This window comes from Dendrobates tinctorius, unplaced genomic scaffold, assembly GCF_039654945.1.
Source record: "Dendrobates tinctorius isolate UK_male_01 unplaced genomic scaffold, ASM3965494v1 ptg000102l, whole genome shotgun sequence".
Lineage (NCBI taxonomy): Eukaryota > Metazoa > Chordata > Amphibia > Anura > Dendrobatidae > Dendrobates > Dendrobates tinctorius.
This window is the reverse complement of record NW_027361770.1, coordinates 34516313-34541158: the sequence shown is the minus strand read 5'-3', so window position 1 is coordinate 34541158 and position 24846 is coordinate 34516313. Positions and strand designations below refer to the sequence as shown.

The following is a 24846-nucleotide window of genomic DNA, read 5'->3' as shown; positions in this document are numbered from 1 at the left end:
CATTGGTAAAGAACGACAGACCGGGTAACAGTGGTTGCTCCAGAGAATAATCATGAAAATATATAATCATCGTAAAGTACCTCGTTAGCTATACAAAGTCAGTGCTCACCCATGGACATAGCCATATAATAAAGGGAAAATTCCCTGGCAGAGTGATATAAACAAAAATAAAGCGATAATCTGGGGAACACTTACACAATGAAGGAGCAGCAAAAGGGACCACGGCCGTACCCCAACACGCGTTTCGGCACTTGTGCCTTCCTCATCTGTTAAGGGGTTAAAGTCTCAGGCTGAAGCCATTTTTTTACCAGCTGCAGTAAGTCATATGCCTGAGACCTGGCAGGGGCAAGACAAAGGACCACTGAAACACCTGTTGGGCCCGTACTTACGTATTAACCTCCACTCAGGCAAGGATCTCACCTCTAAGTTTCTCATAGTCCAGGGCATCATCCCGACTGACGTCCAAGTGGCCTTCTGGGCATCTCCCGTCAGGAAGGGGGCCACCACTTCAGCCCACTGGGACATCGGCAAGCTCTCTCTCTCTGCTGTGACCTCGAACATTTTGAGGAAAGCCTCCAAATCGTCCGCAGGACTCATCTTCCTCAGTGTTGACCGAACCTTCTACCAGGTCTCAGAATGGATAGAGGCCGCTGGTGATGGCACCTCTCTCAGGGCCAAAATCTGCTGTAGAATCAGCTCATTAGTCTTCTGCTCATGCTGATAGAGCAGCTGATGATGATCATTGTGCTGCTGCTGCAACTGGTGCTGCTCCTGCTGCTGATTCTGCTGCTCCTGCTGCCATTGAAGCTGTTCCTGCTGCTGCCACTGAAACTGCAGGTACTGCTGCTGCGTGAGAGCCAACTGCTTGAGTATTTCCTCCATCTTGTCAGCAGGCTTGAGCTGTAGCATTGCAGGCTCAATTACTGACATGCAGCGGTATTTGGGTATGTCTTAGTTCACACTGCCCACATTCTCAAACGATTTGTAGTGCAGGGGGATAGGTGCAGTGAGACAGATAGGCAGGGACCACAGGAAAGTTCAAAGCAAATGTCTTTAATGTAAAAACCTCACACAAAGGAATGATGTCCTCCTGATAGCAGCCGGGTTACCGTAAACAATCCAGAACTTAGAACCCATTGCCATGGACAAAGGCACCGCTGTGTCTTTTGGGTGTGTCAGCAGCCTGGAAGTCTCTGGCTCTGTGTTAGCGCCACATAGTCCTGGGTTGCATAGGTCACTACTTGGACCTAGTCCACTCTTTTTATTTTTGCCTTGTGACTCACAGGCATCCTGCTATGAACACAAGGCACTCCAGCGGGTTTAATAGGACTCTGTCTGCATCCTGGGGGACACATATCGACTCTTGCATATGATGCCCCCTCACTGCCTCACATATCCTATACAAAATCGGTAAGCATTCATCCAATTTATGCGCTCATGTGACCCTGGCCTTAGAGTTTCAGTAAAAACATAAAAAATTACTTCTATATAATGGATTAACTGAATTTCACAAGAAAGTACTGGGTAAATATATAAAAACATACAAGATAGGTAAAAAATTTATAATTGCCCAAAAAATTATGAACTTGACAGTACAGATTAGAGACAAATGGATGTAATGTGTAAAAAAAATATAAAGTGGAAAAGAAGAGAAGCTGTCAGCAGGCCATATTAGTACTGTAGTACTGATTAAAGTGATACCTAATGTGAAGAAATCAGTTTTGTGGTTCTTGTGTAATTGTGTCTTTGTGAATCAGAGCAGGCTATGGGATGGGACTATGGGTGGGGCACGGTTCACATCGAAAACGCAGATTGAGAATTAGTATAAACCTTTAGATGCGACTGCGCATACGCCAGCACCATTTTGTGGGAGACCTAACATTTTTTTTGGAGCCAAAATAAAGCACTGTACAGGCGTGATATTTAAAATAGGAGGAAGGTCACTCATCGATTAGTGACCTGTCATTTAAACAGGAGGCAGATGGAGGGACCAGAGCCTCAAAAAAGAGACAGCCCATAGTCCCGCCCCATAGCCTACCTTGATGCACAAAAACATGATTGCAGCAAAATTTTAAACAATAATTACATTACATACATAGCAAAATCTTGCTGACAGGTTCTCTTTAACCATATGAGTTTAAGTTATGAGTTTAGTAAAAGAATTATGAGGTTTCTATACACCTAATGCTCTACCATTTGTGTTACAATATTTTACCTTAATGCTTTCATAGGTTAGCACTGAAGCATGGTTCTCCAGCTTGTCATAAATGTGAGGCGTTAGCAACTGAGCAATTTCTGGTCTCATGCGATGCTGAAAATGAGAGAGCATATTAGTGTCAGTGAAAGGTTATGCTCTATGAAATTTAGCATGCTTCACAACCTGAAGCAAAGATACACAAAATAACAAACTGTTAATGCAATGGTTCCAATACACAATCTGCTAAACATTTTATTATGTTATTACATTTTTTTTTTTACTTGTTTGGACTTTACCCGATTTACAGAGGGTACGGAAAGTATATAGACCCCTTTAAATTTTTCACTCTTTGTTTCATTGCAGCGATTTGGTAAATTCCCCAAAATTAATTTATTTCTCATTAATGTACACTCTGCACCCCATCTTGACTGAAAAAAACAGAAATGTAGAAATTTTTGCAAATTTATTAAAAAAGAAAATCCGAAATATCACATGGTCATAAGTATTCAGACCCTTTGCTCAGACACTCATATTTAAGTCACATGCTGTCTATTTCTTTGTGATCCTCCTTGAGATGGCTGTCAAAATCCATATTTGGATCTGTGTCAGAGTCTGGACTCTCTTATATAAACCTTTTCCTTTCTGGCTCTCGGGGGTTAATATGGGTTTTTGCCCTCGGTGGCCGCTGGGGTTACTACAAGTTTAGTGAGTCTGCTGCTGGGTTCCCCCCGGTGGCCACTGGTGTTACTACATGTTTAGTCAGTCAGCAGGTGTGACCACTCCCTCCTTCCTATAAAGGGTCATCACGTGCTGCAACTCACTGTTGGTGATATTATTCATTTGGAGACCAACCAAGCTGGACTCAGGAGCAGGCTATGTTGCAGTGGAGCTCCAGCTATCCCCTTGTTCTGGTGCCTTATTCTGCTGTTCGGAGCATTAGCAGCAGAGAGAAGCTAAGGCTTGTTTTTTAGTTTAATTTACCCTTAGGTGTCTGTCGTATCTTTCCTTGTTTGTTATTTGGTGCAGTACGTTTTCCCTGTCTCACCTCCTGGGGAGGGGATTGGGGGTTTAGCTCAGGGCTAAACAGGAGATAGGGACAGGTCGGGGACTTGGGCCTCACTACCATCAAGTGTACCCCCAAGTTAAGGAGAGTCAGGGCACCCCCTTAGCCTGAGGGGCAGTTCAGGGGTCCAGGTTCCACGTCTCCTGTTTTCCCCCCAACTGCCCCGTGACATTATCACCAAACCACACTTTTTTTTCTGGTGAGGCATGGCCCAAATGCAGGCCTTTGCCACACTGCTTCAGTCCCTCACTGATGAGCTTAGGGTGCTGCGTGGTGAGGTGGTGTAGCAGTTGCAGCAGTTGGTGGGGTTTGGGGCCTTGGTACAGGTGCATGCTCTATCAGAACCCAAAAAATCTCTCCCTGACAGGTTTTCTGGAGGGAGAGATAAGTTTTTGGTTTTTCAGGAGGCCTGTAAGTTATACTTCAGTCTCCGTCCTCATTCATCAGGGAGTGAGGAACAACGGGTGGGAATCATTATGTCCCTTCTTAAAGGTGATCCCCAATCCTGGGCCGTCTCCCTGCCGGTCGACTCACCAGCTTTACGATCAGTGGACGAGTTTTTTGCGGCATTGGCGCTGGTGTATGGAGATCCTGATGGCGTCTCCCTGGTGGAAACCCAACTCCGTAAGATCCAGCAGGAGGGTCGGCCTGCTGATGAGTACTGCTCAGAGTTTAGGAGGTGGGCCATTGACACACAGTGGAATGACCCTGTCCTTAGGAGTCATTTTGTGCAGGGTCTGTCCCTGAAGTTGCAGGATACTCTGGTGCAGTATGCCACCCCCAGGTCGTTGGAGGCCACCATGTCCCTTGCCATCCGAGTGGATAGACGCCTCAGGGAGAGGCATACACCAAATGTGTCCCCGGTAGTCCTTGCTATGGAGGAGGACACACCAGTGCTGATGGATGAACCCATGCAGGTGGGAGGAGCCCAAACGGTGTTACCTGCAGTTCGCCGTGGTAGTGGGGCATGTTTTTACTGTGGGCAGACTGGTCATTTCATCGGAGTCTGCCCAATGTGCGCCAAATCTTCTGTACCAGCTAAGAAGTCACGTCCCCCTGGTCGTGTGGAGGGAGGTGACCAGGGAGTGTACATTTCCTCCATTTCTTCCCCTCAGTGTAACCTGCCTGCGGAGGTGGTGCTTAGCGGGGAGACTGAGGGTCTACCGGTGCTTATGGACAGTGGAGCAGGAGTCAATCTGGTCGATGCTTACTTTGTCCGGACCCATGGCCTGAGGTGTGGGACGCTAGCCAAACCCCTAAGTCTCCAGGCCATTGACTCTGTCCTACTTAGCCAGGGGAGGTTGACCCAAGTCATGGATAACATACATCTGCATATAGGGACTAATCATGAGGGGTCCCTGTCATGCTACGTCTTGGAGGGAATGCCAGTACCTATCGTTTTATGCCTCCCATGGTTGGAAAAACACAACCCGGTAATAGATTGGCGGTCTAGGGAAGTAGTCGGCTGGGGTCAGTCGTGTGAGGGCTCCTGCCTGGGGGCTACTGTCTCTGCCGTCATTCTACAACCATCCCCTTCTACTCCAGTGGGGGCATGCTAACCCTGGGTGTCTTAGTCCTCTTGGGAGGAGGGTCAGAGGAGGGTGGTGACTCCTTCTGAGCATTGTGGGGGTGTGAGTGTGACAACACAGGGGGACGCCTCTATTGTCGGGTCTGTGAAGAGTTCACCATCTTCTGGCAAATGTGTGCATGTCAATAAACGTTCAGGTCCGGACCTGTGTGTGAATGAGTACGTATGGTTGTCCACCAAAAACATCCGGTGGAAGTGTGCTGCAGGGGTCTGGAGTTCTCGGGTGATCGGGCCGTATCGGGTTTTGGCCATTCCCGATCCGGGGACTTACCAGCTGGAGTTGCCCCCAGTAATGCCCATACACAACTCATTCCCAAGGTCGGCGCTCTGGAGATTCGTGGTGCCTCCAGAGCATACGTTGCCACCTCCTTCAGCCCACGTTTGCCATGAACCAGAGTCAGGTGGTCGCTGAGGTGAACTCTGGTGGACCTAGGCGCCCTCATCGTTGGTGTTTTTCTGGTGAGGTGCAGTGTTGAGGGTCCAAAGGCCCCTCATTGAAGGAGGGGTACTGTCACGATCCATTTTTGGATCTGAGTCAGAGTCTGGACTCTCTTATATAAACCTTTTCCCCTTCTTGCCCTCGGGGGTTAATATTGGTTTTTGCCCCCGGTGGCCGCTGGGGTTACTACAAGTTTAATGAGTCTGTTGCTGGGTTCCCCCCCTGGTGGCCGCTGGTGTTACTACATGTTTAGTCAGTCAGCAGGTGTGACCACTCCCTCCTTCCTATAAAGGGTCATCAGGTGCTGCAACTCACTGTTGGTGATATTATTCATTTGGAGACCAACCAAGCTGGACTCAGGAGCAGGCTATGTTGCAGTGGAGCTCCAGCTATCCCCTTGTTCTGGTGCCTTACTCTGCTGCTCGGAGCATTAGCAGCAGAGAGAAGCTAAGTCTTTTTTTAGTTTAATTTACCCTTTGGTGTCTGTCATATCTTTCCTTGTTTGTTATTTGGTGCAGTACACGTTTTCCCTGTCTCACCTCCTGGGGAGGGGGTTTAGCTCAGGGCCAAACAGGAGATAGGTACAGGTCGGGGACTTGGGCCTCACTACCATCAAGTGTACCCCCAAGTTAAGGAGAGTCAGAGCACCCCCTTAGCCTGAGGGGCAGTTCAGGGGTCCAGGTTCCACGTCTCCTGTTTTCCCCCTACTGCCCCGTGACAATGGCTCTACTCCTTCATTGGAGTCTAACTGTGTTTAATTAAACTGATAGGACTTGATTTGGAAATTCACACACCTGTCTATATAAGACCTCACAGCTCACAGTGCATGTCAGACCAAATGAACTGGCAAAGGAGCTCAGATACAGAATTGTGGCAAGGCACAGATCTGGCCAAGGTTACAAAATAATTTCTGCAGTACTCAAGGTTCCTAAGAGCACAGTGGCCTCTATAATCCTTAAATGGAAGAAGTTTGGGACCACCAGAAGCTTTCCTAGACCTGGCCGTCCAGCCAAACTGAGCAATTGTGGGAGAAGAGCCTCGGTGAAAAGATAAAGAAGAACCCCAAGATCACTGTGGCTGTGCTCCACAGATGCAGTAGGGAGATGGGAGAAAGTTCCACAAAGTCAACTGTCACTGCAGCCCTGCCTTTATGCTAGAGTGGCCTGTCAGAAGCCTCTCCTCAGTGCAAGACATATGAAATCCCGCATAGAGTTTGCTAAAAGACACATGAAAGACTCTCAGATTATTAGAAATAAGATTCTCTGGTTCAATGAGACGAAGAAAGAACTTTTTGTTGATAATTCTAAGCGGTATGTGTGCAGAAAAACAGGGACTGCTCATCACCTGCTCAGTACAATCCCAACAGTGAAACATGGTGGTGGCAGCATTATGCTATGGGGGTGTTTTTCAGCTGCAGGGACAGGATGACTGGTTGCAATTGATGGGAACATTAATGCGGCCAAGTACAGAGATATCCTGGATGAAAACCTCTTCCAGAATGCTCTGGACCTCAGACTTGGCCAAAGGTTCACCTTCCAACAAGACAATGACCCTTAGTACACAGCTAAAATAGCAAAGGAGTTGCTTCAGAACAACTCTGTGACCATTCTTGACTGACCCAGCCAGAGCCCTGACCTAAACCCAATTGAGCTTCTCTGGAGAGACCTGAAAATGGCTGTCCACCAACGTTCACCATCCAACCAGACTGAACTGGAGAGGACCTGCAAGGAAGGATGGCGGATGATCCCCAAAGCAAGGTATGAAAAACTTGTTGCATCATTCCCAAGAAGACTTATGGCTGCACTAGCTCAAAAGGGTGCTTCTACTCAATACTGAGCAAAGGGACTGAATACTTATGACCATGAGAAATTTCAGTTTATCTTTTTTAATACATTTGCAAAAATGTCTACATTTCTGTTTTTTTCAGTCAAGATGGGGTGCAGAGTGCACATTAATGAGAAAAAAATGAACTATTTTGAATTTACCAAATGGCTGCAATGAAACAAACAGTGAAAAATTTAAAGGGGTCTGAATACTTTCCATACCCACTGTATTAGCTGACATGTCGTATTTGAAAAGCCCCTTATATGCCTAAACAGTGGAAAAGCCCCACAAGGGACTCCATTTTGGAAACTAGACCCCTATAGGAACTTATCTAGATATACAGTGCCTTGCGAAAGTATTCGTCCCCCTGGAACTTTTCAACCTTTTCCCACATATCATGCTTCAAACATAAAGATACCAAATGTAAATTTTTAGTGAAGAATCAACAACAACTGGAACACAATTGTGAAGTTCAACGAAATTTATTGGTTATTTTAAATTTTTGTGGAAAGTCAAAAACTGAAAAGTGGGGCATGCAATATTATTCGGCCCCTTTACTTTCAATGCAGCAAACTCACTCCAGAAGTTCATTGTGGATCTCTGAATGATCCAATGTTGTCCTAAATGACTAATGATGATAAATATAATCCACCTGTGTGTAATCAAGTCTCCGTATAAATGCACCTGCTCTGTGATAGCCTCAGGATTCTGTTTGAAGCACAGAGAGCATCATGAAGAGCAAGGAACACAACAGGCAGGTCCGTGATACTGTTGTTGAGAAGTTTAAAGCCGGATTTGGATACAAAATGATTTCCATAACTTTAAACATCCCAAGGAGCAATGTGCAAGCGATCATATCGAAATGGAAGGAGTATCATACCACGGCCGTCCCTCTAAACTTTCATCTCAAACAAGGAGAAGACTGATCAAAGATGCAGCAAAGAGGCCCATGATCACTCTGGATGAACTGCAGAGATCTACAGCTGAGGTGGGACAGTCTGTCCATAGGACAACAATCAATCAGTCGTACACTGCACAAATCTGACCTTTATGGAAGAGTGGCAAGAAGAAAGCCACTTCTCAAAGATATCCATAAAAAGTGTCCTTTAAAGTCTGCAACAAGCCACCTGGGAGACACACCAAACATGTGGAAGAAGGTGCTCTGATTAGATGAAACCAAAATCGAACTTTTTGGCAACAATGCCAAACAATATGTTTGGTATAAAGGCAACACAGCTCATCACCCTGAACACACCATACCCACTGTCAAACATGGTGGTGGCAGCATCATGGTTTGGGCCTGCTTTTCTTCAGCAGGGACAGGGAAGATGGTTAAAATTGATGGGAAGATGGATGGAGCCAAATACAGGACCATTCTTGAAGAAAACCTGTTGGAGTCTGCGAAAAACCTGAGACGGCAATGGAGATTTGTCTTCCAAGAAGACAATGATCCCAAACATAAAGCAAAATCTACAATGGAATAGTTCACAAATAAACATATCTAGGTGTTAGAATCGCCAAGTCAAAGTCCAGACCTGAATCCAATTGAGAATCTGTGGAAAGAGCTCAAAACTGCTGTTCACAAACGATCTCCATCAAACCTCACGGAGCTCGAGCTGCTTGACAAGGAAGAATGGGCAAGAATTTCAGTCTCTCGATGTACAAAACTAATAGAGACATACCCCAAGCGAGCGACTTGCAGCTGTAATCGCAGCAAAAGGTGGCGCAATAAAGTATTAAGTTAAAGGGGCCGAATAATATTGCATGCCCCACTTTTCAGTTTTTGACTTTCCACAAAAATTTAAAATAGCCAACTTCATAATTGTGTCCCACTTGTTGTTGATTCTTCACCAAAAATTTACATTTGGTATCTTTATGTGTGAAGCATGATATGTGGGAAAAGGCTGAAAAGTTCCAGGGGGCTGAATACTTTCGCAAGGCACTGTATATGGTGAGCACCTTGAGCCCCCAGGTGCTTTCCAAAAATTTATAATACTGAGCCGTGAAAATAAAAAAAATCACATTTTTTTCCACAAAAATGTTTTTAGTCCAAAATGTTTTATTTTAACAAGGGTAACAGGAGAAAATGGACCCCAATATTAGTGTGGTATTTATCCTGAGTATGCCAATACCCCATATATGGGGGAAAACTACTGCTTGGGTGCACGGCATGGCTCAGAAAGGAAGGCTTGATGTTTTAGAAAGCAGACTTTGATATAATACTCTGCAGGTGTCATGTCAGGTTTTTGTGGATTGATTTGAAGCTTTTGTTGGGAACATTTTACAGAACATTTTGGATCACATTTATCCTGCGCTCTATGCTGAACACTTACTTTGGGGTTTCCATCTTACCCTCCAAGTCATGCGATTCAAATAAAACTCCTGAGGGATCTATTCACTATAATGAAGCAGCAGAGTTACTCTGGACTCCATCTGGCCTTTGTTCAGCGTTGTCCTTCTTTTAGGAAGTGCACAAAGCTGTGGTCGTCCACAGAGCCTCCATCTACCTCATTGTAGGGAATCTTTTGCAGGGGGTTCTGTCTGAATCATGTATTTCAGAGATTTACATGGAAACTCTGTGGTAAGTGCTCAGCGCAGAGTGCAGGATAAATTATGATCCAAGACTTACTAGGACCTTTGAGAGGTAGAATGAAAAAAATCAACAGCAGTTGAAGAATTGGTTTTATTTATTTTTTATGCCATTCCTCGTGCAGTATAAGTGATTAGACGAGTTTATACTTCGAGTCGGTGTGATTACAGAGTTACCAGGTTTATATAGTTTTTTATGATTGGCTAGTCACACATTAAAAAACACTTTTGCACTCTGACAGCCAGAGTGAATACTCAAGTTGTACCTAGTTGGTGTCATCAACATCCACCATTACAGCTTGTCATACTTTGATGACAACTCCTCATCTGTCACAACGGCAAACAAATATCCATAATTGTGTGCCATGGAAACTAGCATATGCTTCCAGTCATCTGCTGGTTAAACAACCTCTGGTGGTGCACTCTCTGCCATACCACCTTGTGGAGTCTGCAGCGTTTTGCTAAATCATGGTGTGCACTTGCTCTTGCTGGAGGACACCTAGCCACCATTATTTCACACAGAAAGAGGTGACTGCTCTCTGTTCTCAAGTGCAGGGGAATTCAGGCCACTCTTGACTTGTCTTTAAGCTTCAAAGTGCATTTCAAAGTGCATTATACTGTAGATACTGTACCAGGAGCATTAACTAAATTCAGGGACAATTCATGAGTTTCACTCACTGGACTAATGTTTTCAGTGGCAGCAATGCACCATTGCAATTTGGAAATGTCGTGAAGCCTAAAGGACTGAGAACTAGATCTGTTTCTAACCTTCTCCAGTTCTTTTTCAACTGACATGACCCAATCAGCAAGAGGCTCAGGGCACATGATTAGAGTTGAGCGACTTTTGTTTTTTTTATGGTCGAGTTTCGTTTCGTGAAACCCGACTTTTCCAAAAGTCGGGTCGAGCAAGATCGGCCGATTATAGGGAAAAGTCGGGGTCGTCCCGAAACACGAAACCCATTGTAAGTCAATGGGGAATAAAAGTCGGCAGTGAGAGGACAGGAAACACACCTACAGTGCTCATTTGAATGCCAAAAGCATCAATTCCTCTTACTTAAGCTGGTCAAACTTAATTAACTTCATAATACAAGTTACGCACTGAAAAATGGGGGTTATTTGGCTAAAGTTGTGGGGAGGTAGGGCTGGCTCCAGGTTTTCATGTGCCCTGGGCGAAAGAGCGCCCCTTTAACACATACCACAACTCATCATGCTCCGATACGGCAGAGAAATAGCGGTATAGTACAATGAAAAATACTTCACTTTTTACATCTCATGACGAGGCCCATCTATTTCTCCATACAGAATCATTGGTTCCATATAATGTTTGAAACAGTATATGATGTGCTCCACATAATGCTACAGTATATGTTGGTCCCCATGGATGAAGCTCCACTGTCTTATGGGCCCAAATAATGCTCCAAACATAATGGGCCCCATTTCTAATGCTCTAGTGTATAATGGGCCCTGTAAATGCTGCTCCAGTGTCTGATGTCCACCTTTGGAATGTTCCAGTGTATGGTGGGCCCCATCTATCATTCTCCAGAGTATAGTGCTCCCCAAAAATTGTTGTCCCAACATTGAAAACAATCAAAGAAGTCTCCTCGCTAGGGAATCCCTGTACTAGTCTGGACTCCTCGTCGTCCCCATCTTCCATCTCACTGCACAGTATTTCAACCTTGCAAGTGCTGTGATCCTGAGCAAGCAGGGGGGGCCCACTCATTGGCGACGGCACTGGCACAGGGCCCCTGATAGTACGGTGGTGTGTCTGATGGCGGGTGGGCCGAACCTGCACTTTCATCTGCAGCTTCCTCTTTGTCACCGTGTAAGATGGAACTGTATATGGGAAGGGTAACCTGAGTTTCATCAGGGTCAGATTCAGGCCGTGTAGCGTGCGAGGTGAATGTAGTGGTCTGGGTCAATGTACCAGCAGATTCATCGAGCAGTGGCTGGGCATCAGTGCACTTGTGTCGCCCCCAGGAGTACGGTCGCCACAGTGGCATTACCTTCCTCCTAGGGAGTGTGATGTCATGCTTGGGAGCAAAGAAGGATCTCTCTAGCAGGTTAACTGATTGGGCGGCGTTATTCCCACGAGTCATGACCCTCCAAACAGCGTTCATGAAGGCAAAGTGTTTGTTTTACGTGGGCAGTATGGTTGCAAAGCTGAACCTTAAAGGAATGTCCAGAAGGGCACCACCAGGAGTGGAGCCTACGGCGCAATTTGACTCAACACGGGCAACCTCAACCATGCCAGCTACAGAACAGATGCACACATTGCAAGCTTAATTCCGTTAACGAACGAGACTCCGTCATGCCCCGCGGTCCGAGTCCGGCTTACTAGAGGGACACGTGAGGCTCTGGCACATGAGATTGGCCAATAACTGGTGTGTCATGCCCTTACATGTCCGTGGCTGCATGTGCGCTACACTGAAAAGGCCAGCGTTTGTCGTTTACAGGTGCAGATAACCCGCTGAACAACGTTAGTGATGGGGATCACTGATTACAATTATTACTCGCGAACGATGATTTCCCAGTAAGTGCAGGTCAACCGCAGTTCCGGAATTAGGCCTAACCGACATTCCTGAAAAAATGAAAAACTTACGTGTGCAAACCACAGGTGCTGTAGCTTGCTTAACAGCTCGCCAGCCGTTCTCACGCCCAGTATGGATTACACGTGATTGCACAAAGGTGAGAAAGGGTACCGTATCCCCGGATAACATGTATGGATAGCGTACACATTCAAAAGATATGTCTATACATCAGGAGGCAGGCTCAGACGGTGTTAGGCCCAGTATGGCTTGCAAGTGATTGCACAAAGGTGAGAAAGGGTACCGTTTCCCCGGATAACATGTATGGATAGCGTACACATTCAAAAGATATGTCTATACATCAGGAGGCAGGCTCAGACGGTGTTAGGCCCAGTATGGCTTGCACGTGATTGCACAAAGGTGAGAAAGGGTACCGTATCCCCGGATAACATGTATGGATAGCGTACACATTCAAAAGATATGTCTATACATCAGGAGGCAGGCTCAGACGGTGTTAGGCCCAGTATGACTTGCAAGTGATTGCACAAAGGTGAGAAAGGGTACCGTATCCCCGGATAACATGTATGGATAGCGTACACATTCAAAAGATATGTCTATACATCAGGAGGCAGGCTCAGACGGTGTTAGGCCCAGTATGGCTTGCACGTGATTGCACAAAGGTGAGAAAGGGTACCGTATCCCCGGATAACATGTATGGATAGCGTACACATTCAAAAGATATGTCTATACATCAGGAGGTAGGCTCAGACGGTGTCAGGCACAGTATGGATTTGACGGCCCAGACTACACAGCGGAGGAGCAGGGAGAGGTAAAGATTGCAAATGCTGGGGCCCTGCCCAAGCAAGGGGGGCCCAATCGTGGGCGTCGGTACTGGCACTGGGCCCCTCATAGTACGGCGGTGTGTCTGACGGCGGGTGTGCACCACCACCGTCAGAGACACTTGATTGCACTATGAGGGACCCTGTGCCAGTGCCCGCGCCCAAGAGTCAGCCTACCCACCTGTCCAGGGCAACGGCACTCGCACGGTGTCGTGTGCTAGGTGGTGACCCCGGCCATGGGGGGGGGGAGACTGCACAGTTAGGGAGTTTTAGAAAGTGGCATATGTTGATGTTGGACATTCAGCTGATGCAAAAGGCGAAATAGGTCAAGTCCCAGGAAGAGGTGGACCAAAGCAAGCCATTTTTCTGTCACCCTATGTGTCATCAGGGGAAGGTGGGACAAAATCCTTGGAAACCCATGCATGGTTCATTTTAATGAAGGTTAGATCATCCACATTTTGGGTTGACAGACGGGTCCTTTTTTCTGTCAGGATTGATCCAGCTGCACTGAAGACTCTTTCCGATAGCACACTTGCAGCTGGGCAAGCGAGCTCCTGTAAGGCATATTGTGCCAATTCAGGCCAGGTGTCCAGTTTAGCGGCCCAATAGTCAAAAGGGAATGACCTGTGTGGGAGAACATCGATATGGGAGGAAAAGTAGCTTGTAACCATAGTTGACAACTGCTGTCTCCTGTCACTTTCCATCGATGCTGTATTACCAGTTGTGTGAGCGGTACTTGAAAAATCAGTCCACAACATTGTCATGAAACCCCTGTCTCCAACGCCACTTCTGCTGTGTGCACCATGAACACCTCTGCCAAGCTGCCCCCGGCCCGTACGGCTCGTGTGAGAACCATCACAGCTGCTGTGTGCTGGGAATGCCTCAAGCAACCGATTTACCAGAGTTGCTTGCTTATTAGCCAATATTAGGTCAAGGTTCTCCTGTGGCATGATGTTTTGTAATTTGCCTTTATAGCGTGGATCCAGGATGCTGGCCAACCAGTAGTCGTCATCGTTCATCATTTTGGCAATGCGGGGGTCCCTTTTTAGGATCCGCAAGGCATAATCTGACATGTGGGCCAATGTTCCCGGTGTCAATGATGCACTGCGAGTGCTGGTTGGAGGAGCACTTTCTGGCAAATCCACATCCCTCCAGTCACGCACAAACCCTGTACCAGACCTTGCCACGCCAACATTTTCACTTGCCCCACGAGATGCATCCTCCTCCCCTAAGTAATCATCCCCATCATCCTCCTCCTCTTCTTCCTCCAACTCGTCCAGGAGAGGTCCCTGAGCAGACAATGGCTGAATGTCATCAAGGATTCCCTCCTCCTCTTCCTCCTCATCAACATTGGCTGCAGACGCCTGCTCCTTAAGGTGTGTCAAAGTTTGCATGAGCAGACACATAAGTGGGATGCTCATGCTTAGGATGGCGTCGTCTGCGCTTACCAGCCGTGTGCATTCCACAAAACACTGAAGGACTTTACAGAGGTCTTTCAGCTTTGACCACTGCACACCTGTCAACTCCATGTCTGCTCTCAAAGTGCCTGGCCGTGTATCCTCCCACAAATGCATTATGGCCTGCCTCTGCTCGCACAGCCGCTCCACCATGTGCAGGGTGGAGTTCCACCTTGTTGCAATGTCGATAATGAGGCGGTGGTTGGGAAGGTGGAGCAATCGCTGCAGCTTCTGCATACGAACGGAGTGTACAGGCGACCGGCGGATGTGCGCGCACAGTCTTCGCACCTTCTGGAGCAGGGCTGTTAACTCCGGATAATTTTTGAGGAAGCACTGCACCACCAGGTTCAAGGTGTGAGCCAAGCAAGGTATGTGGCTGAGTTTTGAAAGGGCTATGGCTGCCACAAAATTACGGCCGTTATCACTAACTACCTTGCCTGCCTCAAGATGTACACTGCCCAGCCATGACTCAGTTTGTCGCTTCAAGTACTCGGCCAGCACCTCGGCGGTGTGTCTGTCGCCCAAACACATCATCTGCAACACAGCCTGCTGACGCTTTCCACTAGCTGCTCGATAGGGGGACACCTCGTGTGCAACAGTGGTAGCTGCAGATGGAGTGCTCGTACGACTGCGCTCTGTGGACGAGCTTTCGCTTCTGGAGGAGGAGGAGGAGGAGGAGGGTGGAACGCCTACAGCCAACTGTTTCCTATACCGTTGGCTAGGCAGCACTGTCCCACCACCGCTGTCCCCTGTGGACCCTGCATCCACCACATTAACCCAGTGCGCAGTGATGGACACGTAACGGCCCTGGCCATGCCGACTGGACCATGCATCAGTTGTGAGGTGCACCTTTCCACTCACTGACTGCTTGAGTGCATGGACAATGCGGTCTTTCACATGATGGTGGAGGGCTGGGATGGCTCCGTGAGAGAAGAAGTGGCGACTGGGCAGGTCATAGCGTGGTACTGCATAGGCCATGAGTTCGCGGAAAGCTGCGCTTTCCACCAACCGATAGGGCATCATCTCAAACGAGATTAGTTTGGCAATGTGGGCGTTCAAACCCAGTGTACGCGGATGAGAGACTGAGTACTTTCTTGACCTACTCATAGTGTCTGGGAGGGTGAGCTGGACTTGAGAGCTGCATATGGTGGAAGTAGCGGTGGACAGGGCGGACTGAGAGAGGGTTGATGATGGTGATGGAGTTGGTGTTCTTTCTGATGGCCTAGATTCAGTATTTCGTTGATATAACAGTGGGATTCCCTGACTGCTGTGGCCTTGCAATGACACCTCAACATTTGCTGCTGTGCTAACCGGTGGGCTTACAGTGGGGGAAACAATGTAGCGTTGCTGACTACCTTCTTTGTGATCAGTTGCACATGTGGCACTTGAGGTTTGGTGTTGTGTCCATGCTTGCAAGTGCATGCTGGTTAAATGTCTAAGCATGCAACTGGTATTCAAATTTTCAGATTTTTCCCTCGGCTAAAGGTCTTTGCGCACTTCTTACAGATAACCTTGGCCTGATCATGAGGATTTTGTTCAAAAAAGTGCCACACTGCACTCTTCCTACTTTGGCAGACATTTTGCGGCCTAGCACGCTGTGATGTTTTGACCCTCTGGACAAGCTGTCCAGCAACTCTTTTGATTTTTGGAACCTGTCTTTGGAGTGCTCCGGGCCTGCCAGATAACAGCTGTTGCGATGTCGATGTCTGCTGTGGATGCTCCTCATCTGAGCTATTGGAAGCAGCACCCTCTTCCCCCAATGGATGCCAATCTGGGTCAACAACTGGGTCATCCATCACCTCCTCTTCAATGTCATGTGCACCTTCCTCTGTGTCACCGTGTATGGTGGTATAGTGTGCGGGAAGGGGCACCTGAGTCTCATGAGGGTCAGAATCTGGCTCTGTACACTGCGAGGACAATGTAGTGCTCTGAGTGAATGTACCAGCAGAATCATCTATCAGCGGCTGTGCATCAGTGCACTCCATGTCAGATTCATCTTGGCCTGGGTAATTCACCATTTCACTTGATAATCCAGGCATGGTATGTGAAAACAGCTCCATGGAGTAATCAGTAGTATGGCCTGCGTCATCCTTCAATCCTGGTTGGGGTGAAGGACACAAGGAAAGGTGTGGTTCATGAACATGAGCCTCCAATGACGACTCAGCGCTTTTACTTTTTACAACTTCAGAAGAGGAGGCGATAGAGCTGGAGGCTGAGTCAGCAATGTAAGACAAAACTTTTTCCTGATGCTCTGGCGTTAAAAGCGGTTTGCCAACTCCTAGAAAACTAAGCCTTCGAAGCCTTATGCAGCCAGACGATGACGCAGGCTCAACACCTCCTGCATTCGGTCCTATTTTGCTTTTGCCACTACCATCAGATCCACCACCAACACCATCATTACCAGCTGCCAACCCCCGCCCAATTCCATGGCCTCTTCCACCAGCCTTCCTCATTTTTGGTAGAAATGTAGACAAAACCCAACAAACTATATAGTAATGTAAAACAAGGTACAAGGTGTCTATAGGACAGGGGAGATTTACATTTTCTGCAGACACTTGTGGACACTGGACACTTGGATTGTGTGAGGCCCACTGAATATCAGAGCGCTATGTCACAGGCTCGATGCAGCAGGTGTGAAAAAAGTGACTACAGGATAAGGGAGATTTTGAATTTCTGCAGACACTTGTGGACACTTGGATTGTGTGAGGCCCACTGAATATCAGAGCGCTATGTCACAGGCTCGATGCAGCAGGTGTGAAAAAAGTGACTACAGGATAAGGGAGATTTTGAATTTCTGCAGACACTTGTGGACACTGGACACTTTTGGATTGTGTGAGGCCCACTGAATATCAGAGCGCTATGTCACAGGCTCGATGCAGCAGGTGTGAAAAAAGTGACTACAGGATAAGGGAGATTTTGAATTTCTGCAGACACTTGTGGAAACTGGACACTTGGATTGTGTGAGGCCCACTGAATATCAGAGCGCTATGTCACAGGCTCGATGCAGCAGGTGTGAAAAAAGTGACTACAGGATAAGGGAGATTTTGAATTTCTGCAGACACTTGTAGACACTGGACACTTTTGGATTGTGTGAGGCCCACTGAATATCAGAGCGCTATGTCACAGGCTCAATGGCACAGGTGTGAAAAAAGTGACTACAGGATAAGGGAGATTTTGAATTTCTGCAGACACTTGTGGACACTGGACACTTTTGGATTGTGTGAGGCCCACTGCATATCAGAGCGCTATGTCACAGGCTCGATGGCACAGGTGTGAAAAAAGTGACTACAGGATAAGGGAGATTTTGAATTTCTGCAGACACTTGTGGACACTGGACACTTGGATTGTGTGAGGCCCACTGAATATCAGAGCGCTATGTCACAGGCTCGATGCAGCAGGTGTGAAAAAAGTGACTACAGGATAAGGGAGATTTTGAATTTCTGCAGACACTTGTGGACACTGGAAACTTTTGGATTGTGTGAGGCCCACTGAATATCAGAGCGCTATGTCACAGGCTCGATGGCACAGGTGTGAAAAAAGTGACTACAGGATAAGGGAGATTTTGAATTTCTGCAGACACTTGTAGACACTGGACACTTTTGGATTGTGTGAGGCCCACTGAATATCAGAGCGCTATGTCACAGGCTCGATGGCACAGGTGTGAAAAAAGTGACTACAGAATAAGGGAGATTTTGAATTTCTGCAGACACTTGTGGACACTGGACACTTGGATTGTGTGAGGCCCACTGAATATCAGAGCGCTATGTCACAGGCTTGATGCAGCAGGTGTGAAAAAAGTGACTACAGAATAAGGGAGATTTTGAATTTCTGCAGACACTTGTGGACACTGGACACTTTTGGATTGTGTGAGGCCCACTGAATATCAGAGCGCTATGTCACAGGCTCGATGGCACAGGTGTGAAAAAAGTGACTACAGGATAAGGGAGATTTTGAATTTCTGCAGACACTTGTGGAAACTGGACACTTGGATTGTGTGAGGCCCACTGAATATCAGAGCGCTATGTCACAGGCTCGATGGCACAGGTGTGAAAAAAGTGACTACAGGATAAGGGAGATTTTGAATTTCTGCAGACACTTGTAGACACTGGACACTTTTGGATTGTGTGAGGCCCACTGAATATCAGAGCGCTATGTCACAGGCTCGATGGCACAGGTGTGAAAAAAGTGACTACAGAATAAGGGAGATTTTGAATTTCTGCAGACACTTGTGGACACTGGACACTTGGATTGTGTGAGGCCCACTGAATATCAGAGCGCTATGTCACAGGCTTGATGCAGCAGGTGTGAAAAAAGTGACTACAGAATAAGGGAGATTTTGAATTTCTGCAGACACTTGTGGACACTGGACACTTTTGGATTGTGTGAGGCCCACTGAATATCAGAGCGCTATGTCACAGGCTCGATGGCACAGGTGTGAAAAAAGTGACTACAGGATAAGGGAGATTTTGAATTTCTGCAGACACTTGTGGAAACTGGACACTTGGATTGTGTGAGGCCCACTGAATATCAGATCGCTATGTCACAGGCTCGATGCAGCAGGTGTGAAAAAAGTGACTACAGGATAAGGGAGATTTTGAATTTCTGCAGACACTTGTGGACACTGGACACTTTTGGATTGTGTGAGGCCCACTGAATATCAGAGCGCTATGTCACAGGCTCGATGGCACAGGTGTGAAAAAAGTGACTACAGGATAAGGGAGATTTTGAATTTCTGCAGACACTTGTGGACACTGGACACTTTTGGATTGTGTGAGGCCCACTGAATATCAGAGCGCTATGTCACAGGCTCGATGGCACAGGTGTGAAAAAAGTGATTTGTAGAATTGGGCAGAATAGGAATCTCCCTAGAGTGTAGGTCTGTAAGAACGGAACAAGTCCTCCACTTATCCTTCCACAGTGACACACAGATAGCTTCACTGTGGCTGTGATAACAGCCGTTACACGGTACTGTGTGAGGAGCGTACACCGCTGTATGGTGTGAATAAATGCACGCTCAGTACCTCAGCAGGACAAAAAAAAAATTGGGATTGCTTTTAAAAAAGCAGTTTGCAGAGCAGTGGGGAAACAGCAATGCAGCTGTCAGGAAGCCTTAGAAGGCAGCCTAACAACCAACACCGCTGATCCACCACAATATAGCCTCCCCTTGCACTGCACACACAGTGACTGGTGTGTTGCACAGGCAAAATCGCTAGCAGCAGAAGCAGTTTTTTTTTCTTCTTCCCTGCCTAACGCTCTCCCTACAGAATCAGCAACCTCTCCCTATGCTAAGATCGGCAGAAGTAAGATGGTGGTCGGCGTGCACGCCCATTTATAACCCCTGTGACGCCCACCAAAGCAAGCCAATCACTTGCATGCCCTTCTGAAAGATGGTGGTGACCCCTGCCTATGTCATTATGTTGCCCACAGTGTCCGTGGATCCTGATTGGCTGAAAAAGAGCGCTAAACAAACTTTTGAAACGCGACTTTGGCGCGTAAGTCGCCGACCTCGTGGCCGACCTCATCCTAGGGTCGGGTTTCGTTTCATGAAACCCGACTTTGCCAAAAGTCGGCGACTTTTGAAATTGTTCGACCTGTTTCGCTCAACTCTACACATGATTGATTTCACATACCACATTAATTCTTTTTGCTCATGCAAGTTAAAGCCATATGTGTTGTGAAATCCCTTGATCGGACTTCTGGTTCAGAGCTCCCTCTGGTGGTTACTGGGGGTAATGGAGCTGGCTGGTTTGATTGAGGTTTGCCACCTGATGACAATGATTGGGAATCTGGGATTACTGGCTGGGAGCATATAAGTGTGCAGGCTTCCCTTAGTGGTTGCTGGTGATTTTCTCCTGGTGCATTTTGAGTTTTTCTGTCTCCTGCCTGATCTGCATAGTTCAGTTAAGTGATTCTTTTGCTAATACTTTGCATCTATTTTGGTTGTGCCTTTTTCTGCCTTCGGCTTTGTTGCGAGGGTTCAGCATGCTCCCTGCTGTGGGCAGCACTGGGCCCTGCTCCATGTGTTGCAGTTTTTTCAGTCCCCTGTTGCACTGGTATCTTTTGCTTGCTTCCAGTTCACACCAGAGTGCTGATCTAGCGGGGGAGAGGTCGTGTGGCCTCTGTGTTTTTGTATATCAGCTGTGTTGGATTGTTTAGGGTTTTTGCATGATTGCAGACAGTATCTTTTCTGTCCTGTCCTATATAGACAGTTTGGGCCCCATCATTTGTTCAGTCTATTTTCTGCCTGTGTCTCATCTTGTCTCACCGACAATATATGTTTGGGGCTATCCATTCCTTTGGGGATCTGCTCCGGGGCAGTTTAGATTTCACCTTTCTGGCTTTAGGCTTAGTTAGCTCTCCAGCTGAACCGAGGCATCTAGGGCATCGTAGAAACGCTCCACGGCTACTGCTAGTTGTGTTGTTAGGATCAGGGGTCTGCAATCTGCTAAGTTACCAACTTCTCTGGTTTCCTGGTTGCTTAGCCTATTCCTGCCATCCTCCTCGGTGACCTGTTCATAACAGAATCACCAGCCCAAACTGTAGACTCTAGGGTACTCAAAAGAAGGAAAGAATTTGTTTGTATATTTTTTCCTCTTTTTCTCTGGGGCCGTAGGAGGATTTTTTTCCTTAATGGAGACTAAGCAATTGTCCGATCGCGTTGCACAGCTCGCTGCTGAAGTGCGGGGAATTTCTGTCTTTCTCGCTCAATCATCTGCTGTAGAACCAAAGATCCCTACTCCTGATGTGTTTTCGGGGGATCGGTCAAAATTTTTGAATTTTAAGAATAATTGTAAACTATTTCTTGCTTTGAAACCTAATTCATCGGGGAGTTCGGTGCAGCAGGTTAAAATTGTCATCTCCCTGCTGCGCGGCGATCCCCAGGATTGGGCTTTTTCTCTGACACCTGGAGATCCTATTCTGGCTAATGTGGATGCGTTTTTTCAAGCCCTGGGGTTGTTGTATGATGAACCTAATGCTATTGATCAAGCTGAGAAAACCTTATTGGCATTGAACCAGGGTCAAGATGCTGCGGAGTTATATTGCCAGAAATTCCAAAAGTGAGCGGTCCTTACTAGATGGAATGATGGATTCCCTAGCAGCTCTCTTTCAGAAAGGTCTGGCAGAAACCTTAAAAGATGTTATGGTGGGACTTCCTGTCCCTTCTGGTCTTAACGACCCCATGTCATTAGCCATTCAAATTGATCGACGTTTACGTGAACGTAAAAGTACGCAAGAGGCGATGCTGCCTTTTGCATAAACGTCTGAACCCATGCAATGTGATAGAGTTTTGTCTAGAGCGCAACATCAAGAATTTAGAAGGCGTAATAAGTTATGCTTCTTTTGTGGGGACGCCTCTCATGTTATTTCTGTCTGCCCTAAACGAGAAAAACGTTTTGCTCACTCATTTGCCGTGAGCAGTGTACAGCCTCAGTTCCTGTTGGCGGTTACCTTGATCTGCTCCTTGTCTACATTTTCTGCTAAGGCTTTTGTTGATTCAGGAGCTGCTTTGAATATGATGGATCTTGACTTTGCCAGACGTTGTGGTTTCTCCATGGTGCCCCTGCGGACCCCTATTCCCTTGAAGGGTATTGATGCTACCCCTTTGGCGGAGAATAAACCCCAGTTTTGGACCCAGGTGATAATGCGGGTCGCCCCGGACCATCAAGAGAATTGTAAATTTTTGGTGTTGCACAATTTACATGATGTTATTGTACTGGGTTTTCCTTGGTTGCAAACCCATAATCCTGTTTTGGATTGGAAATCTGTGTCTGTGGTGAGTTGGGGTTGTCAATGTGTTCTTAGTGACACTTCTGTTTTCTACACCTCCGCCAGTCTCAAGATGTTCCTGACTATTTGGCTGATTTTTCTGATGTATTTAGTGAGAGTAAGTCTGCGTCTTTGCCTCCTCATAGGAGTTATGACTGCGCAATTGAGTTAATTCCCGATTGTAAATTTCCCAAGGGTCGGCTTTTCAACTGTGCCTTTTTCTGCCTTCTGCTTTGTTGCGAGGGTTCAGTGTGCTCCCTGCTGGGGGCAGCGCTAGGCCCTGCTCCATGTGTTGCAGATTGTGTCGGTTTGTTCAGTCCCCTGTTGTACTGGTATCTTTTGCTTGCTTCCAGTTCACAACAGAGTGCTGATCTAGCAGGGGAGAGGTCATGTGGTCTCTGTGTTTTTGTATATCAGCTGTGTTGGATTTTTTAGGGTTTTAGTATGATTGCAGACAGTATCTTTTCTGACCTGTCCTATCTAGACAGTTTGGGCCCCATCATTTGCTCAGTCTATTTTCTGCCTGTGTCTGATCTTGTCTCACCGACAATATATGTTTGGGGGCTATTCCTTTGGGGATCTGCTCCGGGGCAGTTTAGATTTCACCTGTTTGGCTTTAGGCTTAGTTAGCTCTCCAGCTGTGCCGAGGCTTCTAGGGCATCATAGGAACGCTCCATGGCTACTGCTAGTTGTGTTGTTAGGATCTGGGGTCTGCAATCCACTAAGTTACCAACCTCTCTGGTTTCCAGGTTGCTTAGCCTATTCCTGCCATCCTCCTCGGTGATCCGTTCATAACACATATGGTGGATAAGATGATGCCCTGCAACAAGAGGAAACTAGCCCAATGGCTGGCACCTGTGAACTTGCAAATTGGAATTGTCATGAGCTACAATGCCCGAAACTTCTGGCTGCCTTATGGTTAGGCAAAGTAGCTAACTCTTCATTCATGACCCATGTCCTGAATTTAATTGTGGAACATTTCCTTCTCAAAATTAACTGCTTGGGATGTTGGTGGCTATGGCCAGGAAAGCGTCATGTCATTTTAAACAATGTTGTGTGGCAAAGCACGTCTGTAACGCTGTGTGAGGGAGAAGCTAGGTGGACAACAATAGGAAGAGGGTGGGGGAGCCCAAACACTGGGAAAGGGGCAGATCTTACAACACCTTGTCTGTCCTGACATTCCTAAATAGGTTCTGCATCTATTTCCGAGCAGGAACCTAATCCCTAACTGTCGTTGGCAATAGACCCTGGATAGTGAGAGGATGGGGTAACACTAATCAGCCCCCACTACAACTAAAGACAAAGAAGAAAGACAAATGAGGGAATACACTTAGCTTGAGATGACACAAGAGAGCTCACACAAACAATCATCCAAGAGGCTTCAAGAAGAAACTAGATGACGTCTAGCACTTCCAAAGGATAGAGGCAACTACAGCTATCACCGGCCCCTTGCTGAAGCGACTAAAAGGTATTTAAACATCCAGCAAGGGTGTGTTAATCAGCAGCAGATGGTGTAGATCACTGCTAAGTCCTAGAGGGAGAAGGATATCACTCCACAGCAGAGATTCAAGATCCAGAATGAGCCTGCAGGGCCAAACGCAATGACACACCCGTGACAGTACCCCCCTTCGACGAGTGGCCTCCGGACACTCAGGACCCAGTTTCCCAGGATGAGAGGCATGGAGTGAACAAACCAGCCTAGGAGCATTCATCTCTAATGCAGAAACCCACATCCTCTCCTCTGGGCCATAACCCCTCCAGTGCACCAAGTACAGCAGGGAACGACGCTGAAGACGAGAATCAACAATCCTCGAAATCTGGAACTCCAAATTACCATCAACAATGGAGAGGACTCAAGATGTTCGACATATTTCTTGAGCAGAGACCTGTGGAATGCATTGTGGATTTTAAGAGCCTGAGATAACTCAAGATGAAAAGCTGCAGGTTAATGATGGCGGTTATTTTATACGGGTCAATACACCTAGGTCCCAGCTTCCATAAAGCGATCTTTAACTTGATATTCCTGGTAGATAACCACACAAAATCATTCACTCTTAGGTACGGATCTGGCGAACATTTCCTGTCAGCCATATGTTTGTACCTGTCTCTTATGATCTTCAAATTACTCTGAACACCCTGCCACACAGAAGAGAGCAACAAAGCAAAACATTCCTCCTCAGGAATTCCCGAAGTCCCTCTCCCATTAAAAGTACCAAACTGTGGCTGGAAACCGTATGCAAAGAATGGTGACCTGCTTGGCCAATGGTAAGTAAGATGCCCAATCCTCCTGGTTTTCGGCGAGAAGAGACCGAATAATTTTGAATAAACTTTCGGTAAAAATTAACAAAACCCAGAAAGCGCTGTAAGGCCTTCAGGTTTTCAGGATGGTCCCAATCAAGTACAGCACGAACCTTCTCCGGATCCATCCGAAAACCCAAAGATGGCAATAGGTACTCAAAAATTGCACCTCTTGGATGGCAAAAACGCATTTCTCTAGTTTGGCGCAAAACTTGTTATCCCTTAATATATGAAGCACCTGTTTAACATGCCCCCAGTGT

At 46.9% G+C, this 24846-nt stretch overlaps 1 protein-coding gene across 2 annotated transcripts in view; it reads right to left on the bottom strand.

Moving 5' to 3' along the window:
- Positions 1 to 24846, bottom strand: part of LOC141099765 (NFX1-type zinc finger-containing protein 1-like) — a 400215-nt gene that overhangs the window by 11698 nt on the left and 363671 nt on the right. For both annotated transcript variants that reach the window (XM_073587803.1, XM_073587804.1), the window contains one exon: positions 2216 to 2311. In XM_073587803.1, the coding sequence (XP_073443904.1) occupies positions 2216 to 2311 (96 nt within the window). The remainder of the gene's footprint in view (positions 1 to 2215; positions 2312 to 24846) is intronic.